At 41.6% G+C, this 18093-nt stretch overlaps 3 protein-coding genes across 6 annotated transcripts; 1 reads left to right on the top strand and 2 right to left on the bottom strand.

Annotated features, from left to right (window-relative positions):
- Window positions 1-1917: 1917 nt before the first annotated feature.
- Window positions 1918-8206, bottom strand: wdr82 (WD repeat domain 82). Of its 2 annotated transcripts, none has more exons than XM_079510524.1 (9): window positions 8161-8206; window positions 6317-6414; window positions 5046-5112; window positions 4556-4655; window positions 4324-4440; window positions 3367-3522; window positions 2851-2920; window positions 2235-2377; window positions 1918-2122 (listed from the first exon to the last, which is right to left on the bottom strand). In XM_079510524.1, the coding sequence occupies exons 1-9, from the start codon at window positions 8190-8192 to the stop codon at window positions 2093-2095; spliced, it is 813 nt and encodes a 270-aa protein (XP_079366650.1). In that variant the 5' UTR covers window positions 8193-8206; the 3' UTR covers window positions 1918-2092. The 2 variants fall into 2 exon arrangements, with proteins under 2 accessions (XP_079366650.1, XP_079366649.1); XM_079510523.1 differs by lacking the exon at window positions 8161-8206 and adding an exon at window positions 7002-7478.
- Window positions 7785-13999, top strand: glyctk (glycerate kinase). 3 transcript variants are annotated; one of them, XM_079510522.1, is made up of 5 exons: window positions 7785-8006; window positions 10551-10916; window positions 11011-11162; window positions 11389-11564; window positions 11666-13999. In XM_079510522.1, the coding sequence occupies exons 2-5, from the start codon at window positions 10573-10575 to the stop codon at window positions 12551-12553; spliced, it is 1560 nt and encodes a 519-aa protein (XP_079366648.1). In that variant the 5' UTR covers window positions 7785-8006; window positions 10551-10572; the 3' UTR covers window positions 12554-13999. The 3 variants fall into 3 exon arrangements, with proteins under 3 accessions (XP_079366648.1, XP_079366646.1, XP_079366647.1); XM_079510520.1 differs by having other exon boundaries at window positions 7879-7988; XM_079510521.1 differs by lacking the exon at window positions 7785-8006 and adding an exon at window positions 9499-9511.
- On the bottom strand, window positions 13299-16495 carry tcta (T cell leukemia translocation altered). Its single transcript, XM_079510525.1, has 3 exons — window positions 16058-16495; window positions 15801-15852; window positions 13299-14994 (listed from the first exon to the last, which is right to left on the bottom strand). The coding sequence occupies exons 1-3, from the start codon at window positions 16272-16274 to the stop codon at window positions 14955-14957; spliced, it is 309 nt and encodes a 102-aa protein (XP_079366651.1). The 5' UTR covers window positions 16275-16495; the 3' UTR covers window positions 13299-14954.
- Window positions 16496-18093: the final 1598 nt, after the last annotated feature.

The raw sequence follows: 18093 nt of genomic DNA, 5'->3' as shown, positions 1-18093 counted from the left end.
CTCTGTCACCTATGCAAGACTGCTCAACTCTGGTCTTGAATTCCAGTATAAACGAGCAATATCTAACCCGGCAGGGTAGATTGATCCAGATATTGCATCCTATTCTGTTTCAATAATCAGTGTTTGTAAGGGTGTCTACTAACAAATCCCACATTGGTTTAAATTCAACCATCCTAGGGGAATTTTGACAGCTGCTGAAAGTTGGGGTACCATCAACAACCAATAAGGCAACATTTTCTAAATTGCATTATGCTTTAAGTAGCATGTGACATGTCAAACTATGATTCATGTTCATATTCATGATTCTGAATCCATTCCAAGCATTAGTTTGCACGAAAAAACACTCCTAGGGCTAAATTCGGCCATAGCCACTTGTGTGGCTATGGCCGAATTTAGCCCAATCAGTGTTTTTCGTGCAAAACTAATGCTTGGAATGGGTTCAGAATCACGAAAACCCCCTAGTTTGGCCATAACCACTTGGCCCAAATGTGCTGACCTCATCACATTTGTGATGACAGCTATGGCCGGTTTTAGCCCAAGGAGTGTTTTTCATGCAAAGCTAATGCTTGGAATGGATTCAGTCATGAAAACCCCCTAGTTTGACATGTCACATGCTACTTAAACTTTAAGTAGCATGTGTACATTTCGTTATGATTTAAGTCTTAAAGCATAACGAAAATTAGAACATTTTGCCTTAGATTGGATGTTGATGGTACCCCAACTTTCAGCAGCTGTCAAAAATTCCCCTAGGTTGGTTGAATAAAAACCAATGTGGGATATGTTAGTAGACACCTTTACAAACACATTGGTGAAGACATTTCTTGGTAAGAAATGTATTCCCAGATTTGACATTATTCTGATAATATTCCCTGACTATAAGTAATACTTGGCAGTAATAAACTAGTCATTTACCCAGGGATGAGCACACCTAGTTTGGCTTTGTCCAGACTCATAACGTGGATTCACTGACGCTTCCTCCCCGGGAGTTATTAGCGACTTTAAGCAACGACGGATACGGCAGTCGGCTACGGCAACCGGAAATGGATCAGTGCTCGATACATAAACCTGCTCTCCGTCGAAGCCCTTTCTACTACGGCAGAACCTACACTTACACGTAGTGTCTACAACACCATGTCATAACATGTTTATTGAAATTATAGCGGTCATACATTTACCGATTGCTCCATCACCTCTCTTATGCTGCATGTGTAATGTGTTGACATGCTCTGAACTAATAGTAATACGATATGTCATATTAACCAACCATGTTTATTAAAACGGTTTTAGAATAACAGATTGCTCCAGCACCTTCCTCTTTCCACTGCTGATCATGTCCAGCGCATGTAAGAATTAAGCAATATCGGCAAGTTAGCCGATGCGCGACGGGGTGTTTAAAATAAATAAATGTGTTTATGTTTGACACATGCTGCATGGACGCGTCACCATGGCAACCAATGTCACCAATGAGGCTGTTTGCTTAACGATTTTGACAGCTACGGCGTGGGCGTCATAGCCGCCGTACTTCCACGTAGCGGAGCCGTCCTGAAAACAGCCTTTACTTAAAGTCCCTAGTGTCAGTGAATCCACGGTATGAGTCTCGCCAAAGCCAGGCTAGTGCACACCACACCTATGTGCAGACTTAAGACAACAACAAATGCTGATAAACATCTTAAATAAAAATGTATCCGTTTCAAACAATTTCAGCTCAATACAACAACCCACTGAGGAGAAAAATGAATGAATGGCCATAAAGTCAATGAGCCCTCTCTCTGCTGGCGTTGGGGTGAGTTGGTGAGTCCAAGTACACTGACTGGTCAACCCACTGAGGAGCAACGTGGATGAAGGCTAGTAGGGTGGTCTGCATTTCTAAAAGCACAGTTGTCACAATTTCACAAATAAATCAAATTGACATGTTGTATCTTACAAAGAAAACATATTTAATGTTAAATACATGTATAAAAGTTGGTGGAAAAAAGACATTTCTGCACTTATTTACAATAAACAATGAACATGATACATTTAATGTGAAAATCAAACATCTGGTCTGGTGACCCCTACTGGGCCCTTTCTTTGCCTTTGGTCTCCAAAGACCTCAGTCATCAATCGTGGGGAGCCAGAATGCCTGCAGAGGACGAGAGAGTGCCGTTAGGTTTGTACCTAGTCGTGGGAGTTCAAGTCATATTAGATCAATACAGCATGTGTGTGCATGCATGGCCTCTATATTGTTGGCTCACCATGTTTGAACAGGCACTTGCAAATGTCATGAACTTGGGGTTGAACTGTAAGCAGGTGACGGGCCCCGTGTGCTTCCCGTCCAGTAGAGCCACTTTCATGCCGCTCTCTGCATTCCAAACATGGATCTTTCCATCCTCAGAACCTGGAAAACACAGAACCAATTGATATCATCCAGTGAACCTTCAGTTTATTCATTTATTTTTGATGCTCAAAATTTGACAGCATCAGTGCTGGAATACATTTATACCAACATGCATGCATTATTGCTTGATTCTGAGTTTGATTAGATTAATTTTAAACCCAACAAAAGGATTCAGCTCAAACTTGTATGCCTATGCCACACAGTCACAATCTTAAATCAATTATATTTTCCATTTATTACACACATTTTAATAGTAGATATTAAATATAAATAATGGTCACAGCCATAAGAATTCAAATATACGGTAGTCATAAAAGCATAATACATCACAAACAAGTTTATTCAGTGCGGCCAAGCACATTTTTTTAATTAATACCTGTACATCTTGTTTTTATTTAAAGTTTCTTGCAGTTTTTTTGTGTTGTAAAAGATGAAAAGCCTATACAGTCGTATATAACTTACATTTGACTTACCAATCATTACAAATTGAGAATCAGGGGTGAAGGATGCCTCTAGTGTTACAGCTTTACTGTTATTGTAGCCCTGTGGGAAACAAAGCATCAACGCGGAATTGTGAGCATTAATGGCATCAGTTTAGAATTGATGGTTAATTCTGTAAACCCTTGGTCTCAGGGAAGGTGCAAGTCTAAATTGTATATACACTATATCCTATTATAATGTCATTCATGACGACACTTCCTTCCTTAACTATGACTTTGTATTTGCAACTTATATTTTGCATTATTAGACATTACTTGCCACACCAACATTTAACTGCTCATACATGTTTGACAAATTAATCTTTAATCTAGATTTGACAGGCGGTCAAAGCAACATGATTTAGGTTGTATGAGACTATATGCCTTTAGGTTGTATGAGACTATATGCCTTTAGGTTGTATGAGACTATATGCCTTTGCCTCAAATAACAAATCTTTCCACTGGCAGTTGTGGTTTTATGTGTCGCTATAAATGCGAGTGATCTCTTACCCCAAAGGAATGTAACACAGCGCCCTTGAAAGCATCTAAGAGGCGAAGGGCTCCCCCGTTGGTAGCCAGAAGAATGAGTTTTCCATCATTGCTGAATTTAAGTCCTGTCCACTCACACGTGCGATCATATTGGAGCTTAAAGGTTGCAAAGGGACCCTGCAAAAAATAAATGTCTGTCACATTAGCTCAGTCAGTAGCATGAAGCAATTTGTTTCCCGTGTTAAATGTGTCCCCATGAGACTGTAGCTGTGATTAAAGGAGCCAGGCGCTTCCCCAAATTACTTTCACTCATGGCGGCTTGAATGAATACAAGGAGAATTTACATTTGTATAACCATCCTTTACGGTGAGCAAAAATCCAAAAACAAAGAATAGCGATGAAAGAAGAAAACTGGGGGGAAAGAAAATAGGGTCCAAGACTAATTGCAATACTTTATCAAAAGTTTAACTCCCGTATCCATGTCCTCAAAACATTGCTTTTTCTCTGAAACTTTGTTTAAAACACTTCCAGGCTAAATCCTCTTATGCACAAACGATGCACATGCCCAGGTGTTTTCCTTGCTCGTGCACTAGACAGTTTACACAGGAACTTCCGGAAGTAGTATAAAATGTATATTTGCAGCTTAAAAAGCAATGTTTTTGAAGTAGAGTATATGACAGAGTTAAAGTATGTTATAAATTTACTTTTGATAAAGTTTTACTGTGGATAATCTTGTTCCTCCTTTTAGTCTTGTTTTTCTACTATTTAGTTTGTGATAGTGATACAAAACAAATCCTTGTATTGAATCCAGCGTGGAGTGAGTAACTGATGGAGGGAAATATCATGTTTGGGGGTTAAGAACTCTTAAGGCTTATACACAAAAAAAACCTTCACTTGTCCTTATAGCCGGGATATGGCTAAAATGACAATCGGTGTACGAATCCATTAACTAAATATATGGTCAAAATCCTCTCTCACCTTGTCAAACGACCGCAGGTCATAAAGTTTAACCATTTCTGAATTTATTCCAGCTGCAAAAATGAGACCCTCTGGATCAAACGAGCACACTGGTTTGCCCTGTAGATGCATCAGACCCTGAAAGTGGCAATGAAAGAGTACAGCTTTACACAAGATGCTTAGGCTCACTGATGACAGTTCAGACATAACAAATCACACTAGAATGGGATGGAGGGAAAATTAGGAAACTTGCCTGACAGTTGGGAGACCGGAGATCCCATAGCCTTATCGTTTTATCTAATGAGCCGGAGATAAACGTGTCATCCACAGGAGACATGGACAGTGATGTGACTCTAGATAAGTGAACACAAACAAACAAACTGTTAAACGTAATTTATACTTCTATGCATGTCTGTGTCAGTCACTGAAACTCCATTTTATTTTTTCCAGCAAGCGGCATATAACCCTGGTGAACTATAAACATCACTTAACCCATTTAGGCTTGACGTCGAAAGAAAGAAAAACGTTCGCTCTGAAAGAATATATACCTAATCAAAGATTTGTGCTGCATTTTTACGATTTTTCAAAAATAGCAGACCTACAAGTTCATAGCGCGCCACTCGGTGGCGCGCTATGAGCTTGTAGATCTGCTATTTTTCAATAGCTAAAGTATAACAGAATGCTTGAAACACCAAAAGGGGTTCCCGCCCAAAATGGGTTAATGTTAATTCATCACTCCTTACCTTTTGTTATGCCCAGGAAAGTAGCGGATGTATTTGTTGTCGTGCAGTGAGAGGTACCGGATAGTGTCTTCAAGAAACAACACAGAGTTAAGGACAGGAGATAAAATTATAGACATTTTACATGATTATATAAATTGTACACAACACACACACAGGACAGCACAAACACAAAACTGAACTGGTGTCCAAAATGTTACGGGCAGGTCAGAAGAGTGGACTCAGCCCTGGGCAAGGCAGTCAGTTGTACAGTTAGCTCCTGTATGGGGCAGAATCACAGACCCTCAAACTGTACAAACAACTACCTCAGACCAAGGTGAGCAGCATGTCCAAAGCAGAAGTCCTCAGGGGTCCCTCCTGCCTGTATCGTCAGCATCTTGTATCAGGTCCATTGTTTGCACCCCAAACTCAACCACTTAAACCCATTGAGTCTTAGGGTCGACGACAGAGTACAGCATCTTGCAATGGGTCTGGTCCACAAGATTCGATACACCACCAAGATACCCATGTACCTGTCTAGATACTTCCTCAATGTTAACGAAGTCCACACCCACAACACCAGAGGAAGTGCAACGAACCATGTACAACCCAGATTCGGCACAAACAAGGGACTAAATTCTTTTCGCTCCTATGCCACCAAAATGTGGAACGCCCTACCAACAGTCATTAAGACATGCGAATCCCTTGACTCCTTCAAAACCGCTCTCAAAGGGCACCTACGGATGGCTGCAATTCGAAACTGGCCCCCGTAAAATCTGAACCCCCCCCCCCCCCCCCTTTTCCCTCACTGTATATGTTTCTTTTCCCTTTTTACCTCCTTTATGATGAATTCCTGTTCTGTCCTTTGTCTATATAGAAGTGTCTATTTGTACGTCTCTAAATGTTTTTCATGAATTGAACATGGTGGACCCTATTGGAAACAAGTGTAATGCTTAATTGGGTCGTCCACTCACAGTTAACAGCCTTTGTATTGAGTTTGTGCTTGAAATGTACTGTAATTCTGCAAACTGTTAATACATTTTTCAAATCAATCAACCAAAAAAAAGTAAAACGAACGATCGAGTTTCTCTGTACATGGTGCGCCGTTCCCCCCATCTCCCCGATCTTCCCAGCCAATATACAAGCTCACCAAGCATTGCATTGTGAGCTTGTAGATCGGCAAAATGTTCCTCCCAGAATGGAGATGCTGGGGTTCAAGGGGTTAAAAAGTCACATAAACATGATTTATGAGGCTACAAAAAGGCATGGTAACATCATTAATCAATAGAACATACCATCGATTTTGTTCGAGCTGTAGACCACTGTGTTTGCTGCATGTGTGTATCTGATGAGATCCACTCCATACTTTTTACTGTAGAGTGTTCGTTTGGGCCTGCAGAATATTAGATTTAGTTAAGAAGAGGAAGTGAATACATTTAATATGAAAATATTAAATTCCCATCAATACATTCTACCAGCAGATTTGCATGGAGTTGCAGTGGCGTTCAAATACAAAAATAGTATCAAAAGGATATAAAATAAACAAAAATAAACGAATAAAAAGAATACTACTTGAATTAAAAACTACAGCCAAAATCAAAACATAACTTTAAGTCTCAAATCACATGAAGACCAGCGACTATCTTTCCATCCAAGCCGCGGGGATCAGGTAGAACACAGCCGGGGCTAGGCTATCACCAACAGCAGCCTGAAATTTAACGCAAGACCGGGGCCTCTGCTGTGTCCAGCGGGCCTCACTGCAAAACTGGACCCCATGCGATGTCACTTTGCTTCAGCACGAAATTAACAGATCTACAAACCACCATCGCGTCACAAGGGGCGCGCGTTGGTAGCTTGTAGATCTGTCCTTTTTTGGGAGGTGGGGGGAGGCGATCAAAACGAATCTCATGACAAGGACGATGGGTTAGCTAGCGAACGTGAATGCGGTGACATTATTTAGAATGTAAAATCCACTCGTACTTTCCCTCCTGGCAGTCGTATAAGACCAGGGAGTCGTCGTCGCTGCTGGATATGATTGTTTCACCGTTCGAGCTGAAGTCAAAACAGTTGATTTTGTCTGAATTCTCCCGGAAAACCTTCGCCACCCTGAAGCTCCGCAGCACATTGTCCGTCAGCTTCATGTTGGCCTGCTGTGAGGTGGGGGGGGCGCAGCCAGCCACTACTCTGCTGCACTCCCTCGCTAAAAATGTTTTTTTTTAATATACTATTGTAATTATTTATATAAATAAAAGGTGGTGCTGCAACTAAACGTATCTTATGTTATATTATTTCCCAGTTTAAAGACAGTAAAGAAAGCCCGCCTGTGGTTGTGCGGGATAATAAAACACAGAAAGAAAAGCACCGCCTTTGCAACATTTGGTAACGCGCATATCCTTCTTCCTCCTCGAGTCCTCGACGGTCTTGGTTGGCGGGTTGCGCCTCAGAGCCGCGCAGACACTGCCGCCTACTGCACTGGCATACCATGTTGGGTTTTATTATATAATTATATTCTAGCTTTATTCATATTCTTATTATTCAATAAGACATACAAACACAAACAAATAAGTATTTTTTTATACAGACAACACAACATTAGAGCCAAATGGAAGAAGTAAAGAAATAGACAGTTCTTGTAGGTTTCTTGTATTATAGCAGTTGGCTTCTGTAAACGTTGCTCTACCGCCACCTACTGGATTATGCCTACTGGAACCATAGACTGGAACAGCTTCACATGTTGACATGATTTAATTTCTCCACTCCTGCTCCAAATCCCAACGAGACTCTCGCGTCTCGCGATACACGTACACGATCTACTTCCGTCATCAATCGTGATCGATTGGAAAAGTTTTACCCTGGTTTTACCTTTGATTTGACTCCTTTTACAGTCTGTATTATAATCTGTGAATCCCTTAGATACTCTAAGGTAAATCCACATGGCGTTCACAAGTTTCACAACGACGGATCCAGGTGCGCCCTACATGCATGGTGATTTCACATGAAATGTTTTGTATGTGCACTGTGCAGTTGTTGCGTTGGATGGCAAGTTGTGCATGTTTGCTACTGTTACTGTCTGTACATGATGTACAGTAGAGTGGGTACACAGCCTGCCCTGCTCACACCAACAACAGCATTGACGTACGTTGCATGAATTGAAATGTGGGTCAGTCTCATATTTCTCCCTAGCCCTGAAACATGACTGCCATGATAATCATCATGACAGTCATGACGCAACTGCAGCCTGTTTTACGCGATCGCTACATTTACAGTCCAAACGTGTATATAAACATTCCGTTTTCAAATATAAAGTACTCACAATTTGTCCCACGGGTGTTAGAAATTTGCTGGTACAGCGATTAGCATTGCTGCATCCCGCGTTGTTTAATAAAAAGCATTTTTATCCGAGCTCCCCGGCTACTTTTCTCAAACGGGGTTCGTTTGGGAAATACAAAGTTGCACACCGGGAGCGCACTCGCCTATTAGTCTGTATTGGCAGTGCTGTCAGCGTGCCTATATCGAACACACCCAGTGTTTCAGACTGCCACACTCCTCCCGACCGATAGGGGCGCGTAGTTGAAAGCCAATGGCAAAAAAACAGCTCGGATAACAATGCTTTTTATTAAACAACGCGGGATGCAGCAATGCTAATCGCTGTACCAACAAATCTCTAACACCCGTGGGACAAATTGTGAGTACTTTATATTTGAAAACGGAATGTTTATATACACGTTTGGACTGTAAATGTAGCGATCGCGTAAAACAGGCTGCAGTTGCGTCATGACTGTCATGATGATTATCATGGCAGTCATGTTTCAGGGCTAATTTCTCCCTGGAAATAAAAACGTCTGGGTTTCCGAAATTCCGAGGCTAGCAGTCAGTCAGTGATATCAGAACGAGCGACAACCAATCAACCATTGAGTTCAACGGACAGGTGGCGCCATCTTGTGAGGTTTTCAGCTATTACCATAGTGACTAGGTTATTAACGTACTTTCAATGGTGTTTGATTGATTGATTGAAGAATTTATTAACAGTTTGCAGAATTACAGTACATTTCAAGCACAAACTCAATACAAAGGCTGTTAACTGTGAGTGGACGACCCAATTAAGCATTACACTTGTTTCCAACAGGGTCCACCATGTTCAAATCATCAAAACATTTAGAGACGTACAAATAGACACTTCTATAGACAGAACAGGAATTCATCAAAAAGGAGGTAAAAAGGGAAAAGAAATAAATACAGTGAGGGGAAAAAAGGGGGGGGCGGGGGGGGATTCAGATTTTACGGGGGCCAGTTTCGAATTGCAGCCATCCGTAGGTGCCCTTTGAGAGCGGTTTTGAAGGAGTCAAGGGATTCGCATGTCTTAATGACAGTTGGTAGGGCGTTCCACATTTTGGTGGCATAGGAGCGAAAAGAATTTAGTCCCTTGTTTGTGCCGAATCTGGGTGTGACGTCACGTTCTCTTTCTGGCACACGCACATGTATAATGTAAAGTAAGTCAGCTCGTGTAAACAAATATGTTGACTTTTCTTTTTTTCTAACTTGATTGGTTTGTTTAGGGGGGTGTTATTTTTGGACAGGTAGGCCTGAAATGTGTCTAGCTTATAAATTCCCTCAGCCCTGTTCCATCAAAGCTAAAATTGCTACCACAAGCCTAACCCTGAACTGAAGGAACATAGGGCGGCGGGCCCCAGTCCACAAAGTGTCTTGACAGTCAGTCTCACACACTTCTTAATATAGAAGAACTTGTTTGATTGATTGAAATATTTATTAACAGTTTGCAGAATTACAGTACATTTCAAGCACAACTCAATACAAAGACTGTTAACTGTGAGTGGACGACCCAATAAAGCATTACACTTGTTTACTTGTTTCAATTCATCAAAACATTTAGAGACGTACAAATAGACACTTCTATATAGCCAGAGAACAGAACAGGAATTCATCATAAAGGAGGTAAAAAGGGAAAAGAATATATATTTATATATAGGATATATTTGAAGGAGTCAAGGGATTCGCATGTCTTAATGACTGTTGGTAGGGCGTTCCACATTTTGGTGGCATAAGAGCGAAAATAATTTTAGTCCCTTGTTTGTACATTTAACCGAGCCTTGCTTTATGAAGACCCAGATATGAAAAAACAAAACCATGTAAAGACACAAAAATGCACAGTTGGGCAATGTTTTGCCCTCTGGTCAAACTGAGTCAATCATTACACAGAGGGTACACATCAAGTCCAGTCAGCCTCTGGCCAGATATTTACCGCACTATCATACTGTTCAGTGAGATTACCTCAGCGTACATCTCCGTTTCCTATTTGCAAAGGTAGGCAACCACCACAGGCTTTAAATGTAATTATTTTAGAGTGAAATGTGAAACTAATTGTCTAATTTGATTAGCATTTTTATCCACATGACGCATTCATGTATATGGACATCTTTTTAGGGTAACTACTTCTACTAAGCATGATGTTCTTTCTATAATTTTGATAGTTTTATTTATTATGTACAATATGGATTTCTCATTCCTCAGGTGCTTTCTTGAACTGTCCCCCATGGCTCGTGTTCTCTCCCTGTTTCGGCCTTCATCTCTTCTGGTGAGGAGCTCTCTGTGCTGCAGAATGTCATTGGACTCACGGGCACGAGAAGTGTTCGGTGCAGCCGTGGAAGCCGTACAGCCAAACATTGTGGTCCGGCGGAGCATAGAGCGCAAGGAAGACTCCATACTTATCGATGGCCGCTCTTTCATGCTCAGACACAACTTGCATTTGGTGGGATTCGGAAAAGCCGTGCTGGGTATGGCCGCGGAGGCAGAGAGGATTTTAGGGGACCACCTTGTCAAAGGAGTGATCAGTGTGCCACATGGTATTCAGGAGACCTTACGGCATCACGGGAAAGAGTAAGCAGAAACCTTACAGTGGCAACACCTACTGTACCCACTATGTTAGCCAGTGAGACAGGGCTGCCTTAATGTTTTCTCATTTTCATCTCAGACAGATGCTTTTGAAAAATGGTAGCTCTATCAAAGTTATGGAGGGAGCTAAACACAACTTGCCCGATGCTGATGCCCAGAATGCAGCTGAATGCATCAAACAGCTAGCCAGTGAACTGACGGAAACAGACTTGCTACTTGTACTAATTTCAGGTAAAATAGAACTATAGCCGATCTACAAGATCACAATGTGTTACAATGATGCTACACAGCTGTGATGTTACAGCTTGTTGATGTTCACACATTTTGACAATTGCCACATAAAATAGGGATACCAGATTTAATGTGGGTAATCGTCATGTTCCCTCTTTACATAAAGTCATAGGCCTATATGTAGACTAGACTGTAATCTTTAACAGGGTTTTCACATTTTTCCTAGGTGGAGGCTCTGCACTCCTACCAGCACCCATCCCACCAATCTCCCTACAAGAGAAACAGGATGTAACGCGTAAACTTGCTGGTGCTGGTGCCACTATTCAGGAGCTGAACACTGTACGCCGTGCCCTGTCATTGTTGAAGGGTGGGCGGCTTGCACACTGTGCTTACCCTGCTCAGGTAAATGCTTTATGCTTTTTTATTGTTGTTCTGATAAATTAACTAATCGATAAATGAACTAATTCCAATAGTTTAATAACAGACTGGTATCATCTCTACAGGTCATTGCACTTATACTGTCTGATGTGATTGGAGATCCACTTGACCTGATAGCCAGCGGGCCCACAGTGTCGAGTCAAGTGTGTTCAGAGGACGTCTGGGCAATCCTTGAACGTTACAAGGTCTGCCCCTCTCTCCCTGACTCTATAAAGGAAGTCCTTGGAAGGCCAAGTCCACTGGGCCAAGAAAGAAAGGAGCAATCAGACAGCACCGGGCATGTTCTCAATGCTGTGATCGGCTCCAACAGCATTGCACTTCAGTGTGCAGGCAACCGTGCGCGAGAATTAGGTTTCCGTCCTGTTGTGCTTTCACCAGGAGTCTGTGGGGATGTAAGGGCAGTGTCCCGCCTGTACGGCTTACTGGGGCGGTTTGCTTCTTCTCAGCATGCGCCTCCTCCTGAACTTGTTGCTGAAGTGTTAAAGGTGGGACCTGAGGTTGGCGTACATAGCTGGGACCTGCACCGTGTGATGCGAGTCCTGGATGAAGCGCGTACAGAAGGCTGGGGTGCTACATGCGTGTTGGCGGGGGGCGAGCCTACTGTTGAGCTAACAGGCAAAGGGCGGGGCGGGCGTAACCAGGAGCTGGCTCTGCGAGTGGCGCTGGAGTTTAGGGGCATGCATCTCCCACCAAAGGGTCCTGTATTCCTGAGTGGTGGAACTGATGGCCAGGATGGACCCACTGAGGCAGCAGGGGCCGTCACCGATGGAGGGTTGTGGGAAGAAGCACAAGCACAAGGACTTGACATTGATGGCACCATTTCTAACAATGATTCTTTTACTTTCTTTTCACAACTCTCTGACGGACAGCGTCTACTTGTACCTGGTCTAACAGGCACTAATGTGATGGATGTGCACATGCTGATTATTCCTTCACTTCCCACTAACACATAATTGACTAAAACACAAAGCATATAGCATAGTTGCAAGGCAACTAGAGGAGTGCATAGATGAGACTTCCACACCCAAGGTGGATGAATTTGCAGGCAGTGACATACTGTCCATATACATACATACTGTATACATATACCGGTATGTACTATGTAGGGTCAGTTTGCGGCTCATCTATAAACAGTTGGATGGGATTACATTTGTCAGGCCAAGTCCCAGTCTGAAATTTGTGAAAAAGCACTTACAGTTTAGCACTATGTAAAACATTGATTAAATTGTTCCCAACTTATGTTCCTGCTGTTAATTACAGTCAACCAGCTGATGAAATTGCAGATTGAGGCTTTAACCCTTTCTTTTATTAAATATACATTTGGGATTTTATGGAATATGATTAACATTTTCTATTGCTAGTTTGAACAATTAAATACCGGTAAAATGTATTATTTAAAATCAATTATTAGTGGTTTGTAGTAGGGCTTGACTTTTCCAGCAGAGCAGAGCAACAGTGTTGGAGAAAGACATGCTGTCCTCTATAGAATCCAAATGAATGTAATCAGTCATGTTGACTGAGAACTTGAATCCACAAGGAGGCTAAGCTCTACAGTTTACATGATATAAACATGAAGATTTAGAGATTGCACTCTGTCTGGTCTTTAATACAGAATGTATCAAAAGCTTTTTTTTTATTGCATCTGAATCTTTATAATCGATTAAAGCAAATTGAGAAAATCAAGTAATGGTCTGATTTAATTTAGAGCAGGCAATAACAGGCAAATGTTAGTTTATTATAGTACACAACCCCTCGTCCTGCTACTCTACTAGTGATATAAATTAACAATTTTAAACTATATGATAGTTAAGGCTCAAATATGTTCGTATTTTTAATGCTTTGTATAAAAGGATCTATAGGACAGCCAGGTGTAGCCATGAGCACATTTAATATCAATTTTAGACGACTACCATGCAACACAGATGGTCTTGAACCATGCAACACAGATGGTCTTGAACAAAATGATGTCATCATGAGATGGTCCAATTGATGGCAATTGCCCTGGCAGTGCCACTGTGCATTCTTCATGGAAGAGCAGCATAAGAATAACCCTGTCCACTTCAAATAAGTATTCACAGACATCAGTCACTCTTACATAATTCAGAGCATCCTTGTCTTTCTAATGCAAGTCAAGCTTTCTGTAGTTCCTCCAGCACATTAATCTCTAAGCAAAGTGTCCAGTGTTATTCTGATCATGTAATTAAAAAATTCAAATGCCAACATTTGAATTACATTTTCGTACTACACATTTGCCTTTCATAACAAAATTCCAAATGATACAAACATTGTCTCACTTAAAAACCCATTTAGACCTGGAACACCTATATTTTGTTATACCTTTCGATCAGGGAACAACTCTGTAAGATTAGCTGTCGCTATAGCAACATATTCTTTTTTTTTTTTTTTAAACATTTGAATTAAAATCTGAAAACTTTGTTCCTGAGAAAAGTCATTTTTAAAATCGCCTCAGGTCACCACAGGTCTAAATGGGTTAACAGTTCTGGAAAGCACAACACCGGTATGTGTGTCTGCTTCCAAAACCCAATGTCTAGTGATCTTCACTCCCATTATGCCCAAGCATAATCAACAGAACTCACCCACTTCGAATGCTATCAATGCATTGAAAGGGACAAAATCACAATGAAATGCAAAGTTAGTTCTGGAAAGCCCTACCCATTTAGCCATCTGGCTACTGGTGATAAGAGAGCAGCTTGACAGATCAGGCTCAGTATCTTAGAAGAATGTTTGTCCTTAATCCGCCATCTTGATCTGTTATGGTACACATGTCTTGGAGGCTACCGAGTTGAATGACGTACTATATAGATGATGGGCATAGAGATATGAATAAAACGTGATGAGACAGGTTCGAAATAATCACTAGTAAGGCTGGGCAATATATCAACAAATATTGTAATGCGTTATGACACTAAGTATTGGATAATATGGCATATGATACGTTTAGTCTTTTCCTGGTTTTCAAAATGTCTGATCTTACCCGACTGATGTGTTCTACTTGTCTGTACCATTTTGTTATATAGGGGTATGCATTACTGAATACTGATGATTATACAAAATCTCAGTGTCTAAATATTTAGTGAAAGCACCAATAGTAATCCTCCCCACAATATAAATATCAAGGTATTTGGTCAGAAATGTGATATTTGATTGTGTCCATATCGGCCACTCTTGGACACCAGCGGGTGCATCCTTCCTTCTTCTTAACTGAAGTTGCTTCATTATCCAGTAACTTGAAGGCACATTCCAGGAACTGAGCAAAACTTGAATCAGCTGACGTGTTTGGAGATACAGTATGTATGGTTGTCAAAGGTCCATAGTCCTGTAATGTGGTTGTATTTAGTCTCTGTGAGTCTTGGTTTCTCCTTCTGCATTGTCCCTAAGAGGATGGAAAAGAAAACAAATGCTCATAAAAGAAAGAAACTATGATAATGCAATCAATGGTCCATTGAGCAAACTGCCAGCGCTGAACCAGCATGCGTGGATAAAAAAATATTTGTCTGTATGGCAGCCGCTCTTTCACCTCCATCTCTCCCTACTGGTGTCTACTGCCTGCTGCTGTGTTGACAGCTTGTTGTGTGTACTTAGGATAGACAGCAGTTAACAGTTAACTACCCACTGTGCATAAAGACCAGTAGAGCACCAGGGCTGATTGCCTTTGACTTCTGTCAAAGCAAGTCAAACAAATCTGTGTGTCTGATATGTTCGGTGTGGCACACCGAGGAAAATGTGACAAGTATGCAGGACAACTCAGAACGCAAAAGGTAAACGAGCTTTAAGCAGTGATGAAAAAAGCAACCATTTACATGTTTGGGACCACATCTTTAGAGCAGGCTTTGTCCATGATGAACAACATTACAAATCCAAACAGTGCTAGCGCACGGCACACTGATATCTAAATAACATTATGACAGGCTGGTTAGAGCCAATTTAGGGGTGTCAGGTTTCTGGAAGCAGCAATTAAAGAATGCAATGTTCAATGCACTGAGACATGTAAGCTAAATGCATTGCTGTGGGAGCAGGTGTGCACAACTGATCTGGGATACACCGGCCCACATGAAGTTGCATTTTGCCCGGTCAGGCCCGTGTGAAACGAGTTTGACACCCCTGGGTCTACACATTAGACAGTGTATAAAGGGTGGGCTTGCCATCTGAAGGGACATGGATGCATAGACAGACACTTACCATCCGCTCAGGTGAGGCGCAGCATCAGGTGTGCCTCCATTCTGCCCTGTACCTGAATAGCAAACACATTGTAAGCACACAGACAGTACTGAACAAACACTAAATACACGGACTATTGAATAACAAACTTAGCACTGAATAACACAGCACTAAAAAAAAAAAACTAACACATTGTACTAACTGAACTGAACAACACCTAGAACAACAAGTGCTGACCAGACATATTGTCGTTTCATGAGCTCAACAGAAACACTCACCTTGTCTGTAATACATGTCATTCACAGTGTTTCCATAGACCTTCCATGCAAAGTGAATGGCAATAAGACTGAAAACCAACCAACTGAACAGTATCTTGAATATGGACACTCTCATATCATTAGCAAGCCAGTCGTCCACGAATTCAGAGAGAAAAGACACGAAGCTGTCAACAATACGAGACAAAAACTCAAAGTCCCAAGTTGACGACTCCTCCATTGTTGGCAGTTATTTGGCTAGTATCCTAAATGAAAACATAACGTTGTATCTATAAAATGTCTTGTTTTAGAGATGACTTTGGTGGATATTATGAATGTACATGAACCTAGCTTGCTATGCTGTCGGCTGTGCTATCTCTTCTTCTTGAGAAATGAATAAGCGCCCCTCGTTGTCGTTGGTGTATTGCTGCCTCCTAATGTTGGCCTTGTATACTGCACACTGTTTCCGTACTGGAGGAATCAGCCTGATTTATAGAAATAGCTTGAACTAGATAAAGTGCCCCTCGGGGCACAGGTCTCCACCAGGGCAGGTGACGGTCAGGTTGTGGCCTCCTGGTGGCGCTATGCCTATAATAGGCCAATGTGAAAAGGGTGCCATTTCTGCCTTGGATGGCAATTGGATGATTTGAGGCATTTTGTTCCAAAAATGTGTTTTGCAAAAATCCACCTGTTGGTGGCGCTATAACAGGCCAATGTGAAAATAAAGGGTGGGATATATTCCTCAACCTAGTAGGAAAGTCTGTGAAAGATTTCACATAAATTGCAGCGGTGTGTTCATGATTTTTGTTCTAAACGGGCCAATCCTGCAAACTTTGAAAGCCAATGTTAGCCAATTAGGATGGAATATGAAATATCGGACAGATCCGTCTTGAACACATGACTTTAGAGATAGTGTGCAATGATTTGCGGGATTTTTGGACAGAATCTGGAGGAGTAAGTAAGAAATTGTTTTTCAAAAGTCGGCCTCCTGGTGGCACTATAACAAGGTTCAAGGTTCAAGGTTCAAGGTTGTGCTTTATTGTTACATCTTGTGTACAGGTACATAAGAGTAAAACTTATTTTTGTTTGGCTTCCTTCAGACAATGCAGCAGCAAAAATATAATACGACATCAAAACAGCAAAACACAGCAAACAAAATAGAATATAGAGTGCAAAAAAGAGCAAAAATATAATACGACATCAAAACAGCAAAACACAGCAAACAAAATAGAATATAGAGTGCAAAAAAGAGCAAACAAGTGTAGAAAAAGAGTATCATATGTACATGTGCATGTTTTCCTTGTAGTAGGACAATTATTATTATTATAGTATTCTTTTTATTATTATTATTATTTACTTCACAGTAGACTATGTTCAATACAAATATACAACAAAAAAGTTTTTAGAGAGGTGCAATTTGAGCTCAATAGTGCGAGGGCAAAGGGCAAAAGGTGCGGGGCAAAGGTGCGGGGGGGTGCTAGCGTTTTCCTTTTCCCTGATACGCTTTGGTTCTTATCAGTTCGTTCATGTATCTGATTGTTCGGGGAAAGAAGCTTTTTTGCAGTCTATTTCCAGTGGCTTTGAGACTGCGAAACCGCTTCCCATGTGGTAGCATCTCAAACAGACTTCGGTTGGGATGACTTGGGTCCTTCATTATTCCTTGAGCTTTGCTGACACAGCGCTCATCGTACAGGGCTTGGATAGGGGGGAGAGCACATCTGCTGATGCGTTCGGCTGTCCGCACAACCCTTTGCAATGCTTTGCGGTTTAGGTCAGTGCAGTTGCCATACCAGGCCGTGAAGCAACCAGTCAGGATGCTCTCTGTGGTGCCTCTGTAGAAAGCTCTTAGAACTTTTGGACCCATTCCAGCTTTCTTCAGTTTCCTGAGAAAGAAGAGGCGTTGTTGTGCTTTCTTCACCACCCGCTCTGTCTGCACTCTGCACTGCCCAGGTGAGGTCCTCAGTAATGTGCACTCCCAGGAATTTGAACTCTCTGACCCTTTCCACTGCAGCACCTCCGATCTGGATAGGAGAGTGATCTCTGGGAGGCCTCCTGTAGTC

Source organism: Electrona antarctica (assembly GCF_951216825.1).
Source record: "Electrona antarctica genome assembly, chromosome: 9".
NCBI classification, from domain to species: domain Eukaryota; kingdom Metazoa; phylum Chordata; class Actinopteri; order Myctophiformes; family Myctophidae; genus Electrona; species Electrona antarctica.
This window is presented reverse-complemented; position numbering and strand designations above follow the sequence as displayed.